General features: G+C 42.0%; 2 protein-coding genes across 3 annotated transcripts in view; both read left to right on the top strand.

The window, feature by feature from the left end:
- The first annotated feature begins 279 nt into the window (after positions 1–279).
- g3bp2a (G3BP stress granule assembly factor 2a) lies at positions 280–13,754 on the top strand. The gene is made up of 13 exons (XM_079998858.1): positions 280–416; positions 2,216–2,334; positions 2,419–2,500; positions 3,183–3,356; positions 3,463–3,553; positions 3,663–3,768; positions 3,891–4,068; positions 5,493–5,594; positions 6,131–6,233; positions 9,048–9,101; positions 9,258–9,386; positions 9,504–9,622; positions 10,318–13,754. Exons 2-13 carry the CDS (start codon positions 2,240–2,242, stop codon positions 10,594–10,596), a joined length of 1,512 nt encoding a protein of 503 aa, XP_079854984.1. The 5' UTR covers positions 280–416; positions 2,216–2,239; the 3' UTR covers positions 10,597–13,754.
- Positions 13,755–15,385: 1,631 nt separating this feature from the next.
- The window catches only part of uso1 (USO1 vesicle transport factor), an 18,849-nt gene continuing 11,676 nt past the window's right edge, over positions 15,386–22,558 (top strand). For both annotated transcript variants that reach the window (XM_079998442.1, XM_079998443.1), the window contains exons 1-15: positions 15,386–15,522; positions 16,489–16,575; positions 17,322–17,386; positions 17,578–17,654; positions 18,743–18,754; positions 19,014–19,067; positions 19,729–19,829; positions 19,919–20,021; positions 20,283–20,338; positions 20,511–20,631; positions 20,755–20,933; positions 21,061–21,201; positions 21,311–21,399; positions 21,803–21,957; positions 22,549–22,558. The exon at positions 22,549–22,558 is cut by the window's right edge and continues 196 nt beyond it. In XM_079998442.1, the coding sequence (XP_079854568.1) occupies positions 15,457–15,522; positions 16,489–16,575; positions 17,322–17,386; positions 17,578–17,654; positions 18,743–18,754; positions 19,014–19,067; positions 19,729–19,829; positions 19,919–20,021; positions 20,283–20,338; positions 20,511–20,631; positions 20,755–20,933; positions 21,061–21,201; positions 21,311–21,399; positions 21,803–21,957; positions 22,549–22,558 (1,316 nt within the window). In that variant the 5' untranslated portion in view covers positions 15,386–15,456. The remainder of the gene's footprint in view (positions 15,523–16,488; positions 16,576–17,321; positions 17,387–17,577; positions 17,655–18,742; positions 18,755–19,013; positions 19,068–19,728; positions 19,830–19,918; positions 20,022–20,282; positions 20,339–20,510; positions 20,632–20,754; positions 20,934–21,060; positions 21,202–21,310; positions 21,400–21,802; positions 21,958–22,548) is intronic.

Below are 22,558 nucleotides of genomic sequence, written 5' to 3' on the forward strand. Positions count from 1 at the left end.
GCAAACCCATCGGGAGCCAAACGGCGTTCGCCGCTGACGGCTACGCGCTAGTGACGGGTGCCGGGCGATCCGTCGCACGAAGTCCCGATTTCAGCGGCCGGCCCCCCCCCCCCCCCCCCCGAGCGGGAGGTTGGATCTTTCCGAGTTCCGCTCTGACGGGAACGTAGCACGCGCAAGTCTATTGGCCGAGCCGGTGAGACGGGGTCCCCGAGGCCGGACTGCAGGGGTATAACAATAAACGGGACCTACGACTTTAAATGTCCAGTGTGTGATGCGGCACGGAGCGTAGAGGCACGGGAGGAGGAAGAAAACACGGTGCGAGGACGGACACCCCCTGCTTATTTATTAGTAATAAAAAAAAAAAACCAAAACAAACAACCCCAACTTTCTGTCTAATAAGATAGGTCGTTCATAAGGTAAGGGCGCTACCTTCCCCGCCTTTTAGTCATGGGATGCTAGGCTAGTAGCCGGAACGGGGCTAAACGGTGGCCTGCTGGCAGGGAGCGCATCCCCCGTCGACTGCAATAGCACAACAATGGATATCCCCATCACGTTATGGATCGACTGGTGTTGACTGTCGACCGATTCAGCCCCATCGATTGTGATGTCCGCCCGGGGCGGCGAACGGGGCATTGTCAACACGAGCGAAAAAGAACGACGCCACAAGCCAGCTAATGCTAAGCTAAACGAGCTCTCTCTTGAAGCTTGCCGGCTCGGTCGCCGCGGCTAGCTATGCTAGCGATAGCATCATAGTGTTAGTTACGAGGCCAGCGAGCTAACGAGGGATGGTCACGAAACGATCTCTTGGTCCCGTTCGATCGGTGTTGGTTTGCACGTAGGCCGAGTCCCTCTTCAGCCCGCGCCGGGTGCGCACCGCGGTTTGATATGCCAGAAATTGTCACAATGAGTAATGGCTTTGCATCAGCGTGGAAATCTCACGTTCTGTAAAGCTGTAGGAGGCCCGAGACAAGGTCCATCTCTAAACGGGATAATATCACATGCTTATGTTCATCAAAATGCGGTGTTACAGCAGCTCACATCAAAACAACAGGCAATAATAACAGAATAAATTAAAAAAATTATATATGGCGATGTACAATAATCCTAAAAAGTAACTGGCAAATGGCGAGATGCGATAAAAAGTAACAAATGCATAAGAACAGGTAATATACAGTAAACCTAACAAACAACATATGTAAACAGTTCACACACTCAAAAAATAGTAAACTGGGGAAGTTTGCAAACACATGAGGCCAGAAAGCTAACGAAGGGTGCAGCAAATGAGCTTTTGTTTTTATTCTGTTCTGCGAGGCTACAAGACGGTTCACACTATAGAACCTACATACATTTTGTTCTCCGATGAGTTTTCGTCCGTTTCTAGTACTATCTGCTTCCTGATCTGCAGACTGGCATCTCATGTCTCGGCTAGTTGCACTCATTGTCCTAGCCGAGTGCGATGGCGCAGTTGAACGTGTGTTCTTTCTTAGCCAGCTTGCTAGCAGGGAGCCAGCTGTCTGCTTTATGCTGATGGATGAGAAGCTGGTGGAGGAACAAAGCAAGGGAAACGTTGGACTGGAATAAAAATGGGGAGAAAAACACCTCAAACACCCTTATGTGTTTGTTTCAATGGATGTCATTTGTAGTCTTAGCTGAAGTAAGACATGGAATAGACCCACAACAAATCTATTATGCAAACATTAGGGAAATCAATCTCAAGATGATTGTTTGTTAAAATTGGTTAATTACTTTTGTGTTATTCAGTGGTACATGGCTGTGTTATGGTCAGGGGCGGTAAAAGCATTTTTTTTTTTTTTTTTTTATATTTTTAATTTATTTTACCAGCTCAGGGTAATTGAGATTCAGAATCTCCTACAAGGGGCCCGGGAAAGCGACAGTCAATGAATACACAACATAAAAAGTCAGAGTGGCATGGTATAAAACAACAATTATGTCTCGCATTGACAAAAAATATGGCAGTGGAAATCTAGGCAGTGAAACAATATCAAACAGCTGCTTCGTTACCCACACATTTGACCAATTTTAGAGCAAAAAATAGTATATTCGTGGAAATGTCAACCATGTCTGGAGTAGAATCACTGAATGTCTAGAAAAAATCTGTGCATTATACATCAGTTTGTCATAGTTTCCCGTAGACTTAGTGAATTACTGGATTGCATAATAATGACTTCATCATTGGTTGTTCTTTCTTTATCAGCACTTAATATTGTTTACCAAAGAAATGGTGATGGAGAAGCCAAGTCCCCTGCTTGTAGGGCGGGAATTTGTGAGGCAGTATTACACACTCTTGAATAAGGCACCAGACTATCTCCACAGGTAAATATCTATATGTTGTTATTGCATTTCACAGAAAGTGAAGGCTGTGTTGTCCATAACACTTAACCTCTGCTGCGTTAATAGGTTCTATGGAAGGAATTCTTCTTATGTCCACGGAGGTCTCGATCCTAATGGGAAGCTGGCTGAAGCAGTCTATGGGCAAGCGGTAGGTCATACTGGACTCTAATTAAGACTTATTAAATAAAGGGCTAAAAATTTGACTTGTTCCACTACCCTACTGACATAACAGCTCACTGATGAAATCCTGCTATAAATTATGAGATGGCCTGGTTTGCAGTAATTTTCTGAAAAGATTACTGGACAATGGGTTACTGATCAATATTTGACTTTTGCTCTTTTACGCAAAATATTTGGTGTCTCGTAGTCTAAACAAAAAAAGCCATATGCAGTCCAACTAGCCTAAGCTCGGTCAATTGTAAACAGTATTTCTGTGTGTGTTTGTTGGTGGGAGCCTCTTATAAATAGGATTTGTTTTTATTTTTTACCATGTTGGGCTAAAAATTAATTGATAAAAATCTTTGGGTAATTAGTTTGACTAAAGTACGTTTTCTTGAAATGAATGCCACAAATACTCCTTTTTATGCCTAAGTTGGAGTACTAGCTTTAATTAGTAATATTATATATATTTTTCTATCCATGAGAACATGTCAGTGCCCACTCCTGATGACATCATCCTTTTGGCCAAGTCTTGGTTGCAGTCAAAATATACACGATGCAGAAAAAAATACTGTGTTCAGCTGCTTCCGCTCATATTTGTGCTCCGAACAGATAATAGATTGGTTGATAGATTATTGTAGCCACTCATACTTGTGTTTTCTCTCTCTCAGGAAATCCACAAGAAGGTCATGTCACTGCAGTTTAGCGAATGCCACACAAAGATTCGACATGTGGACGCCCACGCCACGCTAAGCGACGGCGTGGTGGTCCAGGTCCTTGGAGAGTTGTCCAACAACGGTCAGCCCATGAGAAAGTTCATGCAGACCTTTGTGCTTGCTCCAGAAGTGAGTTCATATCATTATTGGCTATTGGGAGGCTGGCTGGGCTGTGGGGAAGCTCTGGTGAAATCTGTATATGTACTATCATATTTTTATTTGTTCTTTTTGTCAGGGTTCTGTGGCAAACAAATTCTATGTCCACAACGACATATTCCGCTATGAGGATGAAGTTTTTGGTGATTCTGAAGCCGAGCTTGATGAGGGTATGGACATAAAGTACTTCATTTATTCGTGGCTTCTGTAGTGTGTTGCATAAATTAAGACGGCTCTTTGTAGACTCAAGAAATATGTTTCGTGTGGCCTTCTCTTTAGAATCTGAGGAAGAAGTTGAGGAGGAGCCCGAGGAGAGGCAGCCTTCCCCCGAGCCACTTCAAGATAGCCCCAGCAGCACCAGCTACTATGAAACTCATCCTGTAACGTATGTCCATACTAGGTCTTAACTCTCTTAACACTAGGCTTAATCTTGCATTGATGTGCTTTGAACTGTGAATTTATCTGAGCTTCGGATAAAAAAAAAAAAGTCATTGGTTTATGGTGCAGCAATGGAGTGGAGGAGCCTATGGAGGAGCCAGCCCCAGAGCCCGAGCTGGAACCTGAACCTGAGCCCAAGGAGGAGATAAAGCCTGAAGTGGAGGAGAAGGTTCAGGAAGAGATGGAAGAGAAAGACCTTTCCCCTCCCCCTGTCGAGTCCCCACCCAACACCCAAGAGCCTCCCAAGGTGAGACCTACACCAAAATGTGCTCTTGCTCTTGGCCGTACCAGAATATTACAGGGTCCATTATTGGATGCCCGGATGTCCCCAGCTGGTGTCTCTCCATCCATTGCCCCACATTTTCAACCAAGAAGTGAAGTTTAAATTGTAGGGCTGAACGATAAATTGAATTCAAGATCCAGGCACAGTTTGCGCACCTGTCTCCCTCTCAGACTATAATGAAGATGCGCGTGCCTGTGACCGGTGCACGAGAACAGTGTTTTTATTTTGCGTCTCCTGACTGGGACTCCTTCTCCATGGCTCTCTGGCCCTGTAGAGTCCGGACGGAGCCTCTTCCAGAATACTGCGTCTATATTTTTATTTTTTTAACTTGCTTGCTTGCTTGCTTGTGGACACATGTGCAACATTTTAATAAAAAATAATATTTCTGCGGAAACACTGCATACTTTTAGAACGTTAATTTTCAGATTCATGCATCAATTCAGCTAATTTCATCATAACACGTAGGCCTGGCCTACAGGAAAGAGCAGTTTATATTTTGACTGTATCCAATGTTGTGTTGGTGATACTATAGAAAGATGTATTGCTTGTGTTTAGTGAATAATGCAGAAGATAAGAACAATTAAATCGCAATTAGACCCCCCCCCCCCCCCCCCCCCCCCCCCCCAAACTCATTCAGCCCTATTAATGTGCATCTCTCTCATATACATCCTTGACACCATTTGATTTTAACCTACATCTTGGCCCTCCAGAATCTGTATAAGACCCAGCAATTCTTATTCAGACTCCAGTTTCATAATATTGCATTTTCGGGCGTGCTTGGTGGCTTAACCTGATGGTGTTCATACCATGTAGGCAAAATGCCCTGCAGCAAGCCAGGTTTAAATCCAGCCTGTGTTCAATTGCAGCGTTTCTTTCCACCTTAATATGTCCTGTGTCTGTCCTGTGTCATCAAAGGAAAACAAAATACTTAAATATATTTAAAAAAGGGTGCCGATTTTGCTATATTGGCAAGGTGTATCAGTATTTTGTTGCATCATATCCACTTTGTTTACATTTTTATTTTATAATGTTGTGAAACCAAGTCATTTGACTTTGCGTGAAACTTGTTAACACAATAGCAAAGATGACATCTTAGTCGCAACTATGGCAAACTGTCCTATAAAGGATCTGGCCTTCAACTCTCCACTTTTGTTATGCTGCATTTCAAGTCATAACCATGCCAGTAAACTGGCTGGATAACTGACTAAGACATACAGGTTAAGGGGGAAAAAAAAATACTTTTTTCTTTGTACTGCATAGACTAAAACTGTACTGACGTGGGCGATGAGCAAATCAGAGGACCAAATATTTTGTCCAAATGTGCAGCTTTTTTCTTATTTCCCCTATTTTAAGAAAATTGTACTAATGGTATTGTGTATCCCTCACAGACCTTCTCCTGGGCATCAGTGACCAGTAAAAACCTGCCTCCTAGCGGCACCGTACCCTCATCTGGAATCTCGCCCCATGTCGTAAAAGTTCCAAACTCGCAGGTAAAAACCACTGCATGTATAATGTGAAAGCACTTTTTTTTTTTTTTTATTTTCTTTTTCCACAACTTTTTTTTTGTGTCATTCTTTTCATATTTTAGTTGTTGGATGCAGGTTTATAGGCATACTAAGGTAAACATGTTCCTAAATCCATAGATTCTATTTGTGTGATGGAAACCAGATGGTTTTGAGCCAGTAAAGACAACACAATGGCGATAATCAATATTTTTCGAACTTGATTGTATTTGCCAGGGTGGACCTTTTGAGACGAAAGTTTCATATTTTATAACCTGCTGATTAAAGGAATTGAAGGGGGGGAAATCAATTTATTTTACATTCGGATACACTACTGGTTAGTAGTGCAAGATTTTTAAAAAGGTTCTCAATGGACAAGGCAAAGCAAGCCTGTGTGTGTGTGTGTGTGTGTGTGTGTGTGTGTGTGTGTGTGGGTGTGTGTGTGTGTGTGCGTGTGCGCGCTTAATATCTGCCACATTATAGCCATTATCTAATTGTACCTTTTTACCATCTCCCCACTACAGCCCAGAGTCGAGGCCAAGCCTGAGACTCAGCCACCACCTCTCCGGCCCCGAGACCAACGCACACGTGACAGACCCGCCTTCACTCCCCGAGGACCCAGGCCTGGTAATTCATCCTATCAGTATTGGCATCACATGATTGGTTTCGCACTGAGCACTTTTGAAGAATTATTTATGTAATATTTATTTTAAAAGGCGCATGGACCCCCAGCTCCCGGTTTTAGGTATTTTGCCACTCTTGGCAAATGGAATTGCACGGTGGAGCGCAGATCGCGGGCGCCTTTAATCTGCGCTCCGCTGTGCGCACATCAAGGGTGCCCTGACGACACATTCCTCATCAATATGCATATCTTGCCCAAACAATCTGCTACTTCAACGCCCATTCACGTAAACCCCCCCCCCCCCCTTTAAAAAAAACATGCCTGATGGAGAGAAGGCACCATGGGGTAGGAAGGACTGCCGGCATATCTGCGCCCACACTCATTGAATAAAAAAAAAACCCTTAATTTGTAAAATACTAAGCGTGTTATCAATACTTAGTCGGACGCTCCAAAAGTGGCTGCTTCGTGCACAAACAGCAGAGTTCCAGAACAGTCTGCGGAATCACATTTCACTGATCAGGAGAGGAGAAAAGGCTAAAGAAGACATTGATCTTCCAGACCAAGACCAGGTCTGTGTCAGGACCTGTCTCCCTCTCATGCATAATCTCCATGCGTAATTTGCGTCTGCAATATCGGTCCGCTGGTCTTTCTCAATTAACACAGTAGGAAGCGGTACACCGTGTGCGTGCGCCGGTTCCCAGCTTCCGTAACTGTTTTTATTTGACATGTATTTTCCTTTGTTTCCTATATGTACGAAACACAATTTGTAAACACAACTGAGTTAAGGGACTGTCCAAAAAAAAGTGCGTCTGCTTGTTGCTTTCTGTTGCTATGGGACTTAATTTAGTAAAAACTGGATGTTTTTGTGTAAATACTTTAATTGTAAATAATAAATCCTACACTTCTGGAACAAAGAGACGGCATTTGCCACGCTAAATGACGTGGTACCTTGACAGGTTGCATTATAATGAGATACAGGTACTCCTCACTTAACAACCGAGTTCTGTTCCTAGGACCAGGTCGTTAAGCGACTTGGTCGATTAGTGAGGACCCGTGTTATTTCACGGTAAGGGGGCGTGGCCATTGCGAACGCTAGTGTAGTGAATACTGACAGACTGTGGGAACGAGACTGAGAACGATGATGAGGTGTATATAGTATATAAAGGGTGATGCGCGATGATGTTCTTGACGCTGTGATGCTGTGCAGTCGGTGCAATACACTGGTCGGAGCTGGTTGTAAGTCCGACTGGTCGTTTGGCAAGAAGGTCGTTCCGTGAGGAGCACCTGTATATTCTTTTAATTAACAATGTTGTGACATTTTTCAAGATCTCTTTAAATTGGCAAAGGTTAGGCTAGGTCGTTAGTAAAATCCCAATACTACGGAACATAATCGCACAATGACGTCATACTGGGGTTTACTTCCAATGATTAATTCATGTGGACTGGATCCAGGCTACAGTTTTTGTGCTGCAAACCCAATTACTGCTCTTTTCTTAAAAAGTACCTATTATGTTCCTATTCACCAAGTTAATATATGGTCTTTAGAAACATGTTTTTACAGTTTGGTTTTTTTATATATCTTTTTTAATTATTATTATTTTTTTGCTGAAAATATCACTCAGATTATGCATTCAGGCCATTCTTACATGCATCCAATCCATCCCGCACCCACTGAAACTGGCTGTTTCAGTGGGTGCGGCCGCCCTCCCGAGGCCCCTAGTTCTGTGAGCAAATGGGGTTCGAGCACAAAATCCGGGTTCTGTGAGCTAATGGGCTTTGAGCTTTTCTCCGGACTTCTATTTACTCTGTAAACTTTTAGTGACGTCACCTTATCAGTACACTAAAATCTGTTTCTGAACAAATTTGAGTCGAGAAATAAACAATCCATTTTCTGAATCTTGACACATTAGATGTAGAAGGCTTAATTAAAAAGTTTTGTGGTGTCAAGAGCAGCGCAGAGCTTTGGGCATCGTGGTATACACAGGGGCTTGGGACTTTTTCGTTTAATTCAATTACGGAAATGTCGGAAAATAAATGCATCCACGGTTTTGTTTCGAGAAATGTGAACACACACACACGCACAGCAGAATTCATTTTTAAATTCTTAGATTTCCCTTGTCTGCAGGTTTGTCATGGACGGTTGGTATTAATTCCTCTTTCTTTTAAAAGACTTTGACAGATTTTCCCGGTCAAAAACCTGCAATTACTGATTAACTGAAACGCTGGCCGTATATTGCTGCAATGACTCACACCAGGGCAGCAAAGCTGAACAGCTAGTTTCAGCACATGTTTTCTGAAACAGACAGCTCACACAAAAACTGACTGGGTTGTCTTATTTCACAGTTTGTGTGTTAGTAGGCCCATCAGAGATCCAAATGTTTATGCACAAGCACTGAAAAAGCGAGTTTTGCATAACAGGTCCTCCTTTTAAAAAGATGTGCTTTTGGTCAAACTTATTCTGGTCTCTGTCCATGGCTCACCAAATCAGAGGTCTAACGCTTCACAAAATTCACAGTTTGCTTCAATAGGATATGGTGTCACGGTTGGGTACATTTTCTGCACCGCAAAGTCTGAATTTGACCTCCTTTTTATTTGACTCTTGTCTTCAAGGTAGGCTCTAGATTTTGAACACAATGGGGCATTTTTTGTTTGGTTGTTAGTTGAATTGCACTGCATATATTAAGCATATTTCACAGTTAAAACTATTCACTATTCTGTCCACTTAATGGTGTGAACCTAACAAATACAAAGTTTGGTTGTTGGAATCTCTCTATCTTCCTCACCTCACCGCTTAAGACACTCATGTCTCTCATTGTCAGATGGTGTTGCAGAATCACAAACGGGGAAACCACATTTAAGTTTTGTCAGCAAAGGTAATATGTGTATACGTCTGTGTGCATGGACATCAGAAATATTGCTCATTGCATGAAACAAGGATTTGTCTTTGTGTAATTATTTGATGTCTACATGATGCATTTAACTTTTTTTTTTTTTTTTTTGTGCCCCTGTATGTTTTGTTTGTTCTACAGGACGGGGGGATCCTGAAACTAGTGAAATGGATACTAGGCGCACCATGAGATACCCAGACAGTCATCAGCTTTTTGTTGGCAACCTTCCCCATGACATCGACGAGAGCGAGCTGAAAGACTTTTTCATGAGTATGTTTTGCAAAAAGAACGATGGTTATCAGGCGCATCATCCATGTTGTTTTTGTAGACGTACGGTATTGTTGTATTAATACAAACACTACTTATTTCCCATCATCTGTTACGCAGCATATGGAAATGTGGTCGAGCTCAGGATCAACACCAAAGGCGTTGGCGGCAAGCTTCCCAACTTTGGATTCGTTGTCTTTGACGACTCTGTCCCTGTGCAGAGAATTCTGGGGGCCAAGGTAGAAGGGGCACGTATAGACATTTCATACTCTACTTTTATTCACTCTGGTGGTGGTTTGGTGGAAAAGAAAAGTGTCGGATCAGCCTCGTGCACATTGTGAAAGTTGAGCACAGCACAGTAGCACCACAAAATCAGGCAAGGAATTTAATTGAAAAGCACGATTCGACAAAGTATTACAGCTGAAACATCGACAAGGTATGTCAGCTGATTTATGTGGTTAGCGATGCAAAATTTGACTCCATTTAGATAGATTCCTTGTGGAGTTCAAAATACCATTGCATTTTTTGGCTGTTTTAGGTGATCATCTTAAGTTTGTCTTGATTTCACTGGATTAGAGTGTGACCAACCAAGACTCTCATGGTCTTTCTAGTACAAACTCAACAGCAAGCTCTCCAAGTGCATGAAGGTTTTCTCAACGTAATTAATTGTGAATGCCTTTTCGAACATTGTCACACGGTGAACTTGTGAAATCAGCTTTTCCGGCCAGTATCCCAGCAGAGATGATTGCTTTGAAACTAGGACTTGATAGTCAATGCAATGCAATGAAGCATCGAGACAGTTTCTAAATGTCTGTCTAAAATTGGAGCGCCCGCCAGTGAGTAAAGCAGACGTTGAAATGTGCAGAGTGGCTGAAAAATGGCTGTTTTTCCCCGTGAAACGGGTCCTGTAGTGACCCTGTCCCTGCCCCTGCAGCCCATCATGTTCCGCGGCGAGGTGCGTCTGAACGTGGAAGAGAAGAAAACGAGGGCGGTGCGCGAGCGAGAGACCCGCGGAGGCGACGACCGTCGGGACATGCGGCGTAATGATCGGGGCCCTGGAGGGCCGCGTGGCATCGTGGGAGGCGGAATGATGCGCGATCGCGACAGCAGGGGGCCCCCACCCAGGGGCGGCATGGCCCCCAAGCCGGGCATGGGCTCTGGAAGAGGGGCCGGCGGGCCGGGAGAAGGCCGCTTCACGAGCCAGCGTCGCTGAGAGAGAACCACCTGCAGTTTGGAAGTAGTACCATGTTCTTCATCTTCAACTGTTCTCGTTAACGAAAAAAATCTACTTGTATAAACGTATATATTTGTTTTGGGTTTTTTTCTTTTGGCTTTGGAATGTGACACAGCCTATCAACCATTTCTTTGTGAAACAGACCAAACAAAATGAACGCAAACAATTTATTTTGCTTACTAGTGGTGAGCTGAGCATCCTTCTCTGGTATCTCAAGAATTCACAAACTTTAATTTGTAAATTTGTGGAGAGAAGAGGAGGGGGAAGGAAAGAAAAAAAAAAAAAAAAAAAAAAAAAAAAAAAAAAAAAAAAAAAAGAAAGGCAAACCAACCCGGACTAATCTGCCACCTTAGGAGGGACTGATAGACTTTTACCTACAATAATACAGCCCATATTTGGATAAGAGATTATACGCCTTTGAATTACTGGGGCGCTACACAAAATCCCTCTATTGCACATTTTCTAAAGTTCTCTGCCCATTACTGTTGGAGAGAGTTTGAAGTGCAAATTTTGTGCAGTTTGGGGAGGTGGGAGTCGGTTTTTGTTTTTATTTTCCCTTTTTTTATTTTTTAATTTTATTTTTTAAGAACACTGCTTCAAAATTGCATAATGCACTCATCAATATGCACTAATGGGTACTTTCTGTCGTGTTACATTGACATCCACGCTTGGAATGCAGCTGGAGTTTGTCTCAAGCTGATGCGACTTAAAGCGATGGGCCTCGCTCTCGGCCCGTATGATGTGACCAATGAACTTCACACACCTTTTTGATCCAAAACTATGCTTCGGTTACCGCTGGATGAGCAAGATGACAAGCAAATCTACAGATTCTATTTTTTCCTCATTAAAATCAAAAAAAAAAAAAATGCTCAAAACCTGGACTTCACCAAACGATACGGGGGCGGGCGACAAAGGATAAATATAGAAACAAAGTTGAACAATAGACGAATGGTGGCAATGACTGAGTCTCGACCTTTTTTGTGTTTGGAAGGAATTTTTATTTTTTATTTTTTCCTCCATGTTTTTCCTACCAGCTACACCCTGAAACTGGGACGGGCAACACCTTCTGCCCTTCCACCTCCCTCATAAGAGCAGAGTGACATAATAAATGTACAGCAAAATTCATAGTTTACTGTATGGCTTGTTTTGTCTGTATATTTTTGGTTTTCTTTCAACTTGATAAACGCATGATGGTGCCTTCTATTTCATCAGTTCCAGTCTTACTAGTAAGCTGAGGTTTGGGGTTTACTGCCTCCTAACATGGAGCTGATCAGTTTAAACTATTGTCTATTGGGAGCAGAGAAACTTGCAGTATTCACAAGATTTAAGTTTTTCAGGTGCACATTTGATTTTATTTTTTATTTTTATTTTTTCCATACTATTGTACTACCTAAGATAATCTGCTGTGAGTTTTGTACATTTGTTTATACTGTAGTATCTGCTCTGGGTTTGCAGACAATAGGTGCCTCAAGTTCTGTTTTGATAAAGTTTCAGAGTGCATTTGATTAAGTACTTGTTAGAAAAGGTACATTAAACATGGTGACCGCCTGAAAATGCTCAATGCTCGGTTTTTCAATGCAGCTTTTCACAGCCAACATGGGATTAGTTAGGGGGGAAAAAAATTGCAATTTCAAAAGGAAAGTGCGAGGAAATGGCACACAATATTACACTTGTGATTTGGACATGGTCAAAATGTCTGAAAAACCTTTAAGTCTGGCCAAAACCTCTGCAACTCATGTTGGCATATGGAGAATTCCCTTGACCTCTTTTCAGCCTTTATCTTTTTTGGCAATGATTTTGTAACTTTCTGTGCGTGGATGGGTTGGCCATAGAACCAGCTAACAAACAGTACTCTTGTTTCTAACCATGGATTGGGTTGTGTTCTCTTACGCTGTTAATTCTTTGTACTGCATTTTCATTTTCTCAAAAGCCTAATATGAATCCTACTCCCAGGTTCCTACCAGTTCTGCGTATTACACATTGTCTATTTTACCATAAAGTTGGGAGGGAAGACCGTGGTCACAGCTGGAAAGGAAAACATGCACTGAAACAGGAAGTGGAATCCAATGTAGCATCTTTCTGACAAATCTCTTATAAGGTCTTCCTTGTCTGACGGTATATTGCACTGTTTCCAGTATTGAAATCTACCAGCTTTTTAAATACTTAACCTCTTTGAAACCCCTCTCCTGGCAGTGAAGACGGGGGGGGAAAAAAAAGTACTCATTGTCGACTTCTCACAGAAAATTCTATTGATGTAGTTTTGAGTTGAAGACTCGCAAAACCGGCACACTTACTTAATTCACCACAGTATACCGGACTTTATACACCCAATTTTTTCTTTTTTTCCTTTTTTACCAGAAGTGGAACAAAGGGTTGGAGCTGAAAATAGGAGTACAGAACTACGGGCTTCTCAATTACATTTCTCACTTGTGCCTACACCCTCATGTTTATTTTGACCATATCATTTGCGAAATATAGTTAATGAAGGAGTGATTTTCCCCAACTAAAAGCCATCATGCTTTCTGGATAGTTGGTGCTTTAAATCTTAGTGCTGTTATTTGTTAACATGTTGCGCCCCCCCCTCCCCACTAAGTTTTTAAATTGCCCAAAATGAACCTAAATTTGAATATCCCTATATCAAATGGTAGCTCAGGCGGTAGAGCTGGTGGTCTAGTGATCTAAAGGTTGCTGGTTCGATCCCAGGCTCCTCCTGCTAGCATGCTGTAGTGTCCTTGAGCAAGACACTTAACCCCTAATTGCTCCTGATGGCTGCGTCCGTCGGTGTTTGAATAATTGTAAGTCGCTTTGGATAAAAGCGTCTGCTAAATGACTAAATGTAAATGTAATGTAATCAAATGCGGTAAATGTATTGTCCCATGAGTAAATGCGGTAGAGCGGATCCGCGGTGTATCATTCTCTTCCTTTCTTTTTTAAAAGTGGAAATAGAATTCCATTCTTGGCTTTAGCAGGTGTGGTAAACAGTCGGCTGCCATCTTAATTTAGTCTGTTTACCTTTATACTTGTTGTTCATAGATAAACTGTTGCAGGTGGAGAATGTGTTTTGTTTAGTTTTTCCCATTTGAATGTGTTGGACTTAACATACAATAAACTACTGATATTGTATCAGCATCACTTCATACTTTTGTCATGTTTACAGGCTAGCTGAGGAGTAAATTACAACATTAGTTATCTGCTCATGTTTATTTTCTCTTGTTCAGACCAGCAGGGTTTTATTGGTATTTTGCGAGCACCGTACTTAAGAACATTTGGCAAGGAACACGATTTTAATTTTGTGTGGTGATTGAGCAGGCATCTGTTTTGTTATTGTATCTGTCGTATCCCTTACAATGTAATGTAAGGTTTATATGTTCAGCTGGCCAACACAGGGCAGGTAAGTCTGGCATTTCTCCCATTTCTTCCATCATAGTGCTCTTCAGAAGACTTGAGAGAGCTGTTTTTGACAAGATTTGCCTGTTTTACCATGTTTTTTTATCCTTTCGTCCTTATCCCTTTATCCTTAAAGAAAATAGATCTCGATTTTGGAACGTTGCACAATACTTCATATATCTTTATTCCGATATGTGATGCTTTGGTTAGTAAAAGTGAACTATTCGATATCTGTTGAACAAGGGAACCTGCTGTACTTATTTGGAGTGCCACAGTGAAAAGACTTAGTATACTGCTGATGATGTGCCTGTAAATGAATATCTTTAAGCATTTCTCATCTAGAACCTCTTGAGTTCACTTTCAAAACGACTTGGCTTTGAGTCACGATTTACATTGCTGAGAAAAAAACGGTAAAGGGACCATTTTTTTGTTTTGTTTTTATTAGGTAAGCTCACTGTTTAGCTTGTGTATGTGTGTGTTTATCGGAGGAATATAATTTACACGTCTTAATGCTTTTTACATAATATTACATACAAATACAACTTGTGTATGTGTACTGTGAGAGAAAAATGTGTGGAGTGTGGTTTTTTCTCTATTTTATGCATTTGGTGAAGTGTGGGTGATAATGTACAGGTGCAGTGTGTGGAATTTGGTGGCATCTAGCGAAGCGGACTTGGCAGAAATGGAATATGTTCATAAGCACGTTTGAACGCGTGTATAATCCCAAGAAAGGAAGGACGGTTGTGTTTTCGCCACCTTGGAATGGGATCGTTGCGTCTACATGGGGAGCGGGTCCTCTTCTACGGAGGCCGCCATGTTGCACCGCCAAGTTTATACGGTAGCCCAGAACGGACACACCGAACGTGCTCTTCCTCTCCCTCTGGCCGCCGTGACGTTACCGGGCGGCTTCTCCGGTATCCGACGCTGCAAACAGATAATAAAACATCCATCCCGGTAACGCTACCGGCCCCCACCGCTGTGTAGCTGGTTTAGCATTACGCGGCCAATGTTCGCTTGTGGCCACCGTGGCTTCTACGTCATTGGGAAGGGAGGGGTGTTCGGTTGGTTGCAATCTACAGTCTTCACCCCCAGATGCCACCACGCTCTACACGCTGGACCCGAAGAAGACATTTGGCTTTGCCTTTGACCGCGTCGCGAAGAGAATAATACGTTTTTACGCGTGTTTTTCCCTCCGCTCAAATCACACCAGGAGCGACCTCCGCGTCCCTTTAAAGGCGGACGCACCGCTACGCCGATCGGCCACGTAGCGCCACGTCAACGCGCACGCGCAGAGACAGCGCCGCTCTTCCGGGGTCGGCGTCGGGGCTTGTGTACAGTGTACAAGTCAACTACTTTTACTTAACCGCACGTTTGTCACACAAATCAAACGGCGCCGGGAGATTTGTCGAATGTAAAGAATTCCATTAAAACTCTAATAGGACGTTTAAAAGTATGAATTTCATCAGAGGAGTGATAAGTGGGCAGCCTGCCGGGCCACAGCCGTCTGGAGCGGAGACGGTAGGGAACCTGGTTAGCATGAAGCTAACGTTAAGCTAGCATTAAGTTAGCATTTAGCTAACACTACGCCGTCATGTAACAATAATTACACTCAATGTTAGATCATATGTACATTTATGCCGAATCTAGTCGGCGTGTTAAGTTTTAACGGTTATTGGGAACCGCGGTTCATGCTGCCATTGCTTGCTCAGGTGTCCCAGTGGGGGGTTGGTCATTTTCAGCACAAAACATCCAAATAATCTTCCACTCTTCTGTCGATGTGTACCAATTTATTTTCATCCATGCCAATAAGAAAAGTGTCCACACAATCACACGTTTGTTGGTCCACATTCCTCTCCTCCTGACAGCTCAGGAAGGGGGCTGGTGCAGCCCTGCTTCATGACAGGTCTCCTGCCCCTCCTCCACCACCAGGCACATCGGTGTTTTAGGTTGAATAATGGCCATAATGTTTAATACTATGTTTGCTCTTAATGAAGCCAATGCCAGGGCTCTTCTACTTGTGCCAGGTTCAACAGACGTGGAAATCTGATATTACCTGGAAAACCATGAATCATATTTTCAAATAGTACATTTTTGAAAACAGCACTTGGTTAATTGCAGATCACGATTTATTGATAATATATTAAGTCGTAATATGAATATTAAGTCGTAATAGTCAGTCGTTTCCAGATCTGTTTGTAATCACATTATCTATTGTAAAAGTCATCTGGCTGGCTTGACCAACCAGATGTTAAGTCTTTTTCCATGATTTTATTTATAATATGTATGTATGTATGTATGTATGTATGTATATGTATGTATATATATATATATACACACACACAATTCTTATAGCCATTTTGTTTTCCACCCTGTTACACATAGTATCTATTAACTTCCATTTTCATCACCCTACATATGCTGTTATAATTGCTATCTGAAAAGGAATCTATGGTGTTGCATTGTTTTTCTATTTGTCATGAACAGATCCAGAAGCTGTGTGACCGCGTGGCTTCTTCCACGCTGTTAGAGGACCGCAGAGATGCTGTCCGTGCTCTCAAGTCGCTTTCCAAGGTAGATAATCTTCGCAAAATGTGGCCAAATTGGTCAGGGGGACGAATTGGTTTGGATATGTTTTAACAGTCATGGTGAAATCACTATGACCATTATATTCAGTCCCAGTACCGGATAAGGAATGTGGTATAATCGCAAAGTCTATGCTATAAAAACTTGATATTATATAGATACTTCCTGTATATTTATTTTGATTAAGAAATGGGATGTGAAAGCCTGTAGCTATAGCATCATTAAATAAATTAAATGAAGCTGTTAAGAACCAATGGTTATTGTAGTTGCCGATACTTTTTCTCCTCCCTGGTTTGTGAGCCGTTAGATCTGTGCAGGGCAGGGTTTATTTTCTGGACACTCCATCAACTGTGAGTAATGACTCTTATCAGGCGTGGATTAGTGGGTTTAGGAGGTATGGGGTTGCACATTTAGACTGTCAATACCACAACCCTATTCAAAACATTTAGAGAGTTGTTTATTTCCTACAATTTTGTGCAAAACATGGTGTGTATAAATAAGTGTAAACTTTTACTTCATGTATATTGAACACATTTTAAGTGTTTTGCTTAATGTTCCGTTGACAATAGGTTGACAATAAATCGTTTTCCAAATGCAACAATTACAGCCAGTGCTACAACAATTACAGCAATGCTTTCTTTGTTTATTATTGAAATGCTTTGTTTCTGTTTCTTTATCTGGTGCAAAATCACATATACAGCCACACTGGAGTAAGTGTTTCTGTCTTTGTGTAGAAATATCGTATGGAGGTCGGGAACCAGGCCATGGATCACTTGGTTCACATTTTGCAGACTGACAGGTATGACTGCGGGATGCCTCATTGAATTAATGTGTAGATGTTCTTATGAACAACTGATAACAAGGGTTCTCCTTGTCAAATTGATTTTTCCCTTTGAAAACAGTGCATTAACAGCCTGTGTTCAATAGTAGTTTTTTGTTTTCCTACAGTGAATTTACCTCTTGGTTTCTTTCTTCCCGCCATTTCTACAGATCTGACTCTGAAATCCTTGGTTATGCTTTGGACACGCTGTACAACATTATCTGCAATGATGAGGAGGAAGAGCAAGGTATTTTCAGGCCCCTTGTGTAAATGCTGTATTAGAACTTGAATAAGTTATTAATTATTATGAATAACCTGTGCTCTGAAAACAATGTTTTTCTCATTTTCAAATTCTTGTGGATGTGTGGCTGTATGTTGGAGTATGTTTCCTTACATGTCCTGTGTACTTAAGTTCAATTGTTGTCGATTGGACATCGTTAAATTTGGACCTCCTCCCTCTTTTTCTTTCCATATTAGGGATGCAACGGTGCACGGTATGTTATCGAACCATTCGGTACGGCCCTTTTGGTTCAATACGCACATGCAAACCGCGGTATTATGGTATTATTATTCACGGTAGAAGTTCACCAGATGCCTTGGTGCGGCGTACAGGCGCGGCGTCCCCTAAGTGCACACTTCCTTTTGAATCCACTGTTGGAACGCCACGTCAGCCGCATGGGATCCGTGCGGACCCGCGCAGCATTTCTCTATTTTTGCGCTTGAGCTCTATTTTTTGCTCAGCTGCATCCGGCGTACGCAAGTCTTTTTGATAAAAACACAAGATAAAACTATGTAGAAATTATTTTGTAAAGAGTTCTATTGATCAAGGTGTCCAGTCTGAAAATAACCCCCTGGGATGGCCGTGTCGCTTTTTATAACAAACTTCTCTTCAGACACTCGGACCAGGCGCTCTCCTCACTTCCCTTTCTCCTCTCCTTCCACATTCTGACTTTCCACCGGGAACCCACCCCTAGATACCTGGGACAATTATCCACTATCCTAGACACCTCCCCTCCAATTAGGTCTTATGCAAATTTGAACATACGGCGCACACAGCGGGGGTGCACACACAGCATTAAACTAGTCTGTGGCAGACTACTATCTTTTTTTTTTTTTTTACATTTTTTAAACCTTTTTAAACTTTGTTTTGTTTTCTTAAATAGAAAGATACCGTACCGTTACCGTGGCCCCAAAACTGATAACATACCGTGGGCCCACTGTACCGTTGCATCGCTACTCTATATATTTTTAAAATTTGTTTTATTTATTTATATATTTTGCCTGCGACATGAAGATTCTCGTCTCTCTCTTCTCTTCCATGTTTTAACCCCACAGATGAATCGGAAGGTAAAATTCCTGTTATGCATGAGGCCCCCTCCCTCTTGACCACTACCATTGCTTACAAAAATGTGTTTTGTTTGGTTGGCTTGAGGGAAGAAAAACACAGTATTCATATTGTGTTTACCTGCTGCTGGTATTCTGAACTGTAAAAAGTTGATGACGTTGCTTAGGATTTGATTGTCATGGCCTCTCTGGACAAGTCACTCAGTGCGGTGCTAGTTTTGGGTGAGGCTTCACTCTCCCTCTTCCCCTTATGCCCTCGCAGACGCAGTAGCCACTATCCCTCTCTCTGGGAAGCAAAAGAATGTGCCTGCGCCTGGTCAGTACCGGAGCTGAGCAATTTGGACCGTAACCTAGGAAACGCTAGTATACTAACCTTGTTAAATTGAATCTGCATTGTAAAACTACTGAACTTAACTTTGGGTTGTAAGCAGAATATCGCTTCAGTAATACCGCTACGCCATCTTAGTTACTAATTAATATTTTTGGTTTGGTTCAATAATTCAATTATTAAAATTATTAAGTGAAATTATTAACTGTAGTTTTCAATGCATACATTTATTGCACTTTGTTGTTGTTGGGTTGCTTTGAGAGAAAAATGGATTCCTAACCAGAAAAATGTAAAGTCTGGAAACCCTAACCTTTTCACCTAAATAACCAAACAGTAACCCTGCTTGTATCTGTTTATCTTCTGACCAGCTTCTGCCTCTCTCTGTAGCCTGTAGTCTTTTCTGAGGCTTGTTCTCGAGTTTCACCCTGAGCATGAACAGGTTTTTTTTATGCACAGGGTCACACATGTACTAAATATATGATGCACTTAATTGAACAGGTTTCAAGAAATAATTTTTTTCCCTGAAATTTTTTTTGGGTGAAATTTAACTCAGGCTGATTCCTTTGAACAAACCCGTTAGTTGAGTTGGGTCGCACTGTAGTTTACTCACAATCGTTTCTTAACTCAGCTTTCATTTAACCCTCGTCAGATGAGAACGCCCAGAAGCAGGTGGATGACCTGGGAGCCCAATTCACAGACAAGTTCATCCAAGACGCCGAGAATGTGACACTGCTGCTAGGTTTATTAGAGGTACTCTGCCGTTCCTTTTTGATAGCAAAGCAGTCAATCCAATTCTCTTCTAAGAACAATTAATTAATTGTCTGTGTGTGTGGTCTCAGGAGTTTGACTTCCATGTTCGGTGGCCTGGTGTGAAGTTGTTGACTGCGCTCTTGAAGAACCAGTGTACCCAGGTTCAGGGGGTCATTCTGGTCAGCCCTATGGGTGAGTTCTGGCGTGCCAGCTAAACGTCATGCTTGCCAGGCATATGTTTTACACTGGGCCAAAATATACTTTTAAATGATCAAAAAAAAAATTTTTTATACATCCTGGATGATCTCTTTCACCTAAGAAAGGCCCAGACACCTACAGCAGAGTAATTTGTGTTGGGCCATTGTTACATGAAGAGCAGAGAAGCCCGAAATATTGTCATTAGTATTGTTTACATGATTTCTGCCACCAGTTAACTTTAACTTTCCCCTGCAGGCGTCTCTAGACTGATGGACCTTCTAGCAGATTCAAGAGAAGTCATCCGCAATGACGTGAGTTCCGCCATTGCTGTTAAATTGCTTCAATCTAAATACTACAATGAGTCGAGGTCAGTTTCAGTCAGTAAAAGCTTGTATTGTTGAAATCAATCTTTTGTTAGTGTCATCTCCTTTACTCAGTATAGTATATAAATACATGCTTTGTCTATTTTCCAACCTCCAACAGGGCTTGCTGTTGCTTCAGCAGCTGACCAAAGGCAACGCTGCCATTCAGAAAATCGTGGCGTTTGAGAGTGCTTTCGAGCGCCTCTTAGACATCATTACAGAGGAGGGGAGCAGCGATGGAGGTACTGCCCATACAAATCTTGCTGCCGTATTGTCCTGGCTTACTCAGGTTTTTAAATTGCCTGATTTCTTAGGTCAGCACTCAGTGTCTTATTCATGTACTTAATCCCTTCTCCTGTGTGCAGGTATTGTGGTGGAGGACTGTCTGCTGCTGCTGCTGAATCTCCTGAAGAACAACAGCTCCAACCAGAACTTCTTCAAGGAGGGCTCCTACATCCAGAGGATGAAGCCCTGGTTCGAGGTCGGCGATGATAACTCTGGCTGGTCGGCCCAGAAGGTCACCAACCTGCACCTGATGCTGCAGGTACCAGACCACAGCCATTGTCACCTTTCACTTTGATTCACATGTTTTCTTACGACAGGATGTGACAGATGCTCTCACTGTTTTTTTTAAATTTACTTTATTTTCTTAAATTTATCCCAAATTGCAGTTGGTGCGAGTGATGGTTTCTCCGGTGAACTCTCCCGGAGCCACTGCTAGCTGCCAGAAGTCTATGTACCAATGTGGCTTGCTGCAGCAGTTATGCACCATCCTCATGGCAACAGGCGTGCCCGCTGACATCCTCACTGAGGTAATGATCACAAAGCCCTGACTCAGTGAACCAGTCTTAGCTGCCAAAGAATTGTTTTAAATTTAGTTAAACTATTCTGTGTTATGATCCGCCTTTTTTCCCTTTTCAGACCATCAACACTGTGTCAGAGGTAATCCGTGGTTCCCAGGTCAACCAGGACTACTTTGCCTCTGTCAATGCTCCTTCAAACCCACCACGGTAAGAAATGCTAATAAAGTGGAAAAAAAAAAATCTTGATAACAAAATGATGGAACGAGCATGTTATGAAACTATGCCTTTCCATATTCTCGTAGTATTGAAAAGGGCTCTAAATGATTCTGAGAATTATTGAGAATTGCTTGGAGTCGTTAAAAACTAATAATTTGACACCAATAATTTGAGAGAAATAATGATTGAAAATCATTCGCTGAGAAATGATCGTGATCCTGCAATGTCTGTCCAAATCGATAACCCAAAACGATACTATATTATTACTATTATTTCTATTTGATTGCTTTCTATGAATATAAAGCACTTCAAGTTTCATGCTGTGCAAGAAAGGTGCTATATAAATAAAGGTTGTTATTGTAATTAGTATTTCTTCTTGTTAATGTGTCCTCAGGCCAGCTATTGTGGTGCTGCTTATGTCCATGGTCAATGAGCGACAGCCCTTTGTGCTGCGATGTGCTGTGCTCTACTGCTTCCAGTGTTTCCTCTATAAGAACCAGAAGGGCCAGGGAGAGATAGTGGCCACTCTCCTTCCCTCAACCATCGACGGTCAGTACCAACTGAGAACTAGACAAGCACATATATACCTATCTGCAAAATCCATTTAGGGTGGGGCGATATTAACAAAACCAGTTATCCTGATGTCTTTTGGCAAATACCTTGATATACATATTTTGAGGATGACCATTCTCTCTGTCACAAAATATTTGAGAAACAGTCATAAGTAATGTCAAAATTATGGCCAAGCAGGTAGAGGTGTTGATTAGAACAGAATATGAAGTTCAGAAAGCTTACTGTAATGCATCTTCACTATAATGCAGCCTTAAACACAACATTTAACTATATAGTGATATTACGAACCAAAATCCCAGAATATATCTACTCTCATATTACAATATCGATATTATGTCAATATAAAGCCCAACTCTAGTATGATTATGATTTGCAGTTACTTATAGATAAACTGTGTGTTGGGAACTTACGCGTTTCCTTTACTATGTTCTGTCCGTCTTGACCACCCGCCCAACAAAGGCTCTTCCATTGTGCTTCTTATATAACAACTGTGGAGTAATTGTTCTCACTGTCACTCGCACCACTCACTTAACCCAAATCAACCTGTTATCGGCGTCCCATGTGCAGCCAACTCCAT

Source organism: Zeus faber (assembly GCF_960531495.2).
Source record: "Zeus faber genome assembly, chromosome: 4".
Taxonomy (NCBI): domain Eukaryota; kingdom Metazoa; phylum Chordata; class Actinopteri; order Zeiformes; family Zeidae; genus Zeus; species Zeus faber.

Excerpts from the sequence above, each read along its gene's own strand:
- g3bp2a (XM_079998858.1), top strand. The coding sequence starts at position 2,240 with ATGGTGATGGAGAAGCCAAGTCCCCTGCTTGTAGGGCGGGAATTTGTG. Across the intron at positions 3,357-3,462 it reads CCTTTGTGCTTGCTCCAGAA|GGTTCTGTGGCAAACAAATT; the intron begins GTGAGTTCATAT and ends TCTTTTTGTCAG. Across the intron at positions 4,069-5,492 it reads ACACCCAAGAGCCTCCCAAG|ACCTTCTCCTGGGCATCAGT; the intron begins GTGAGACCTACA and ends TATCCCTCACAG.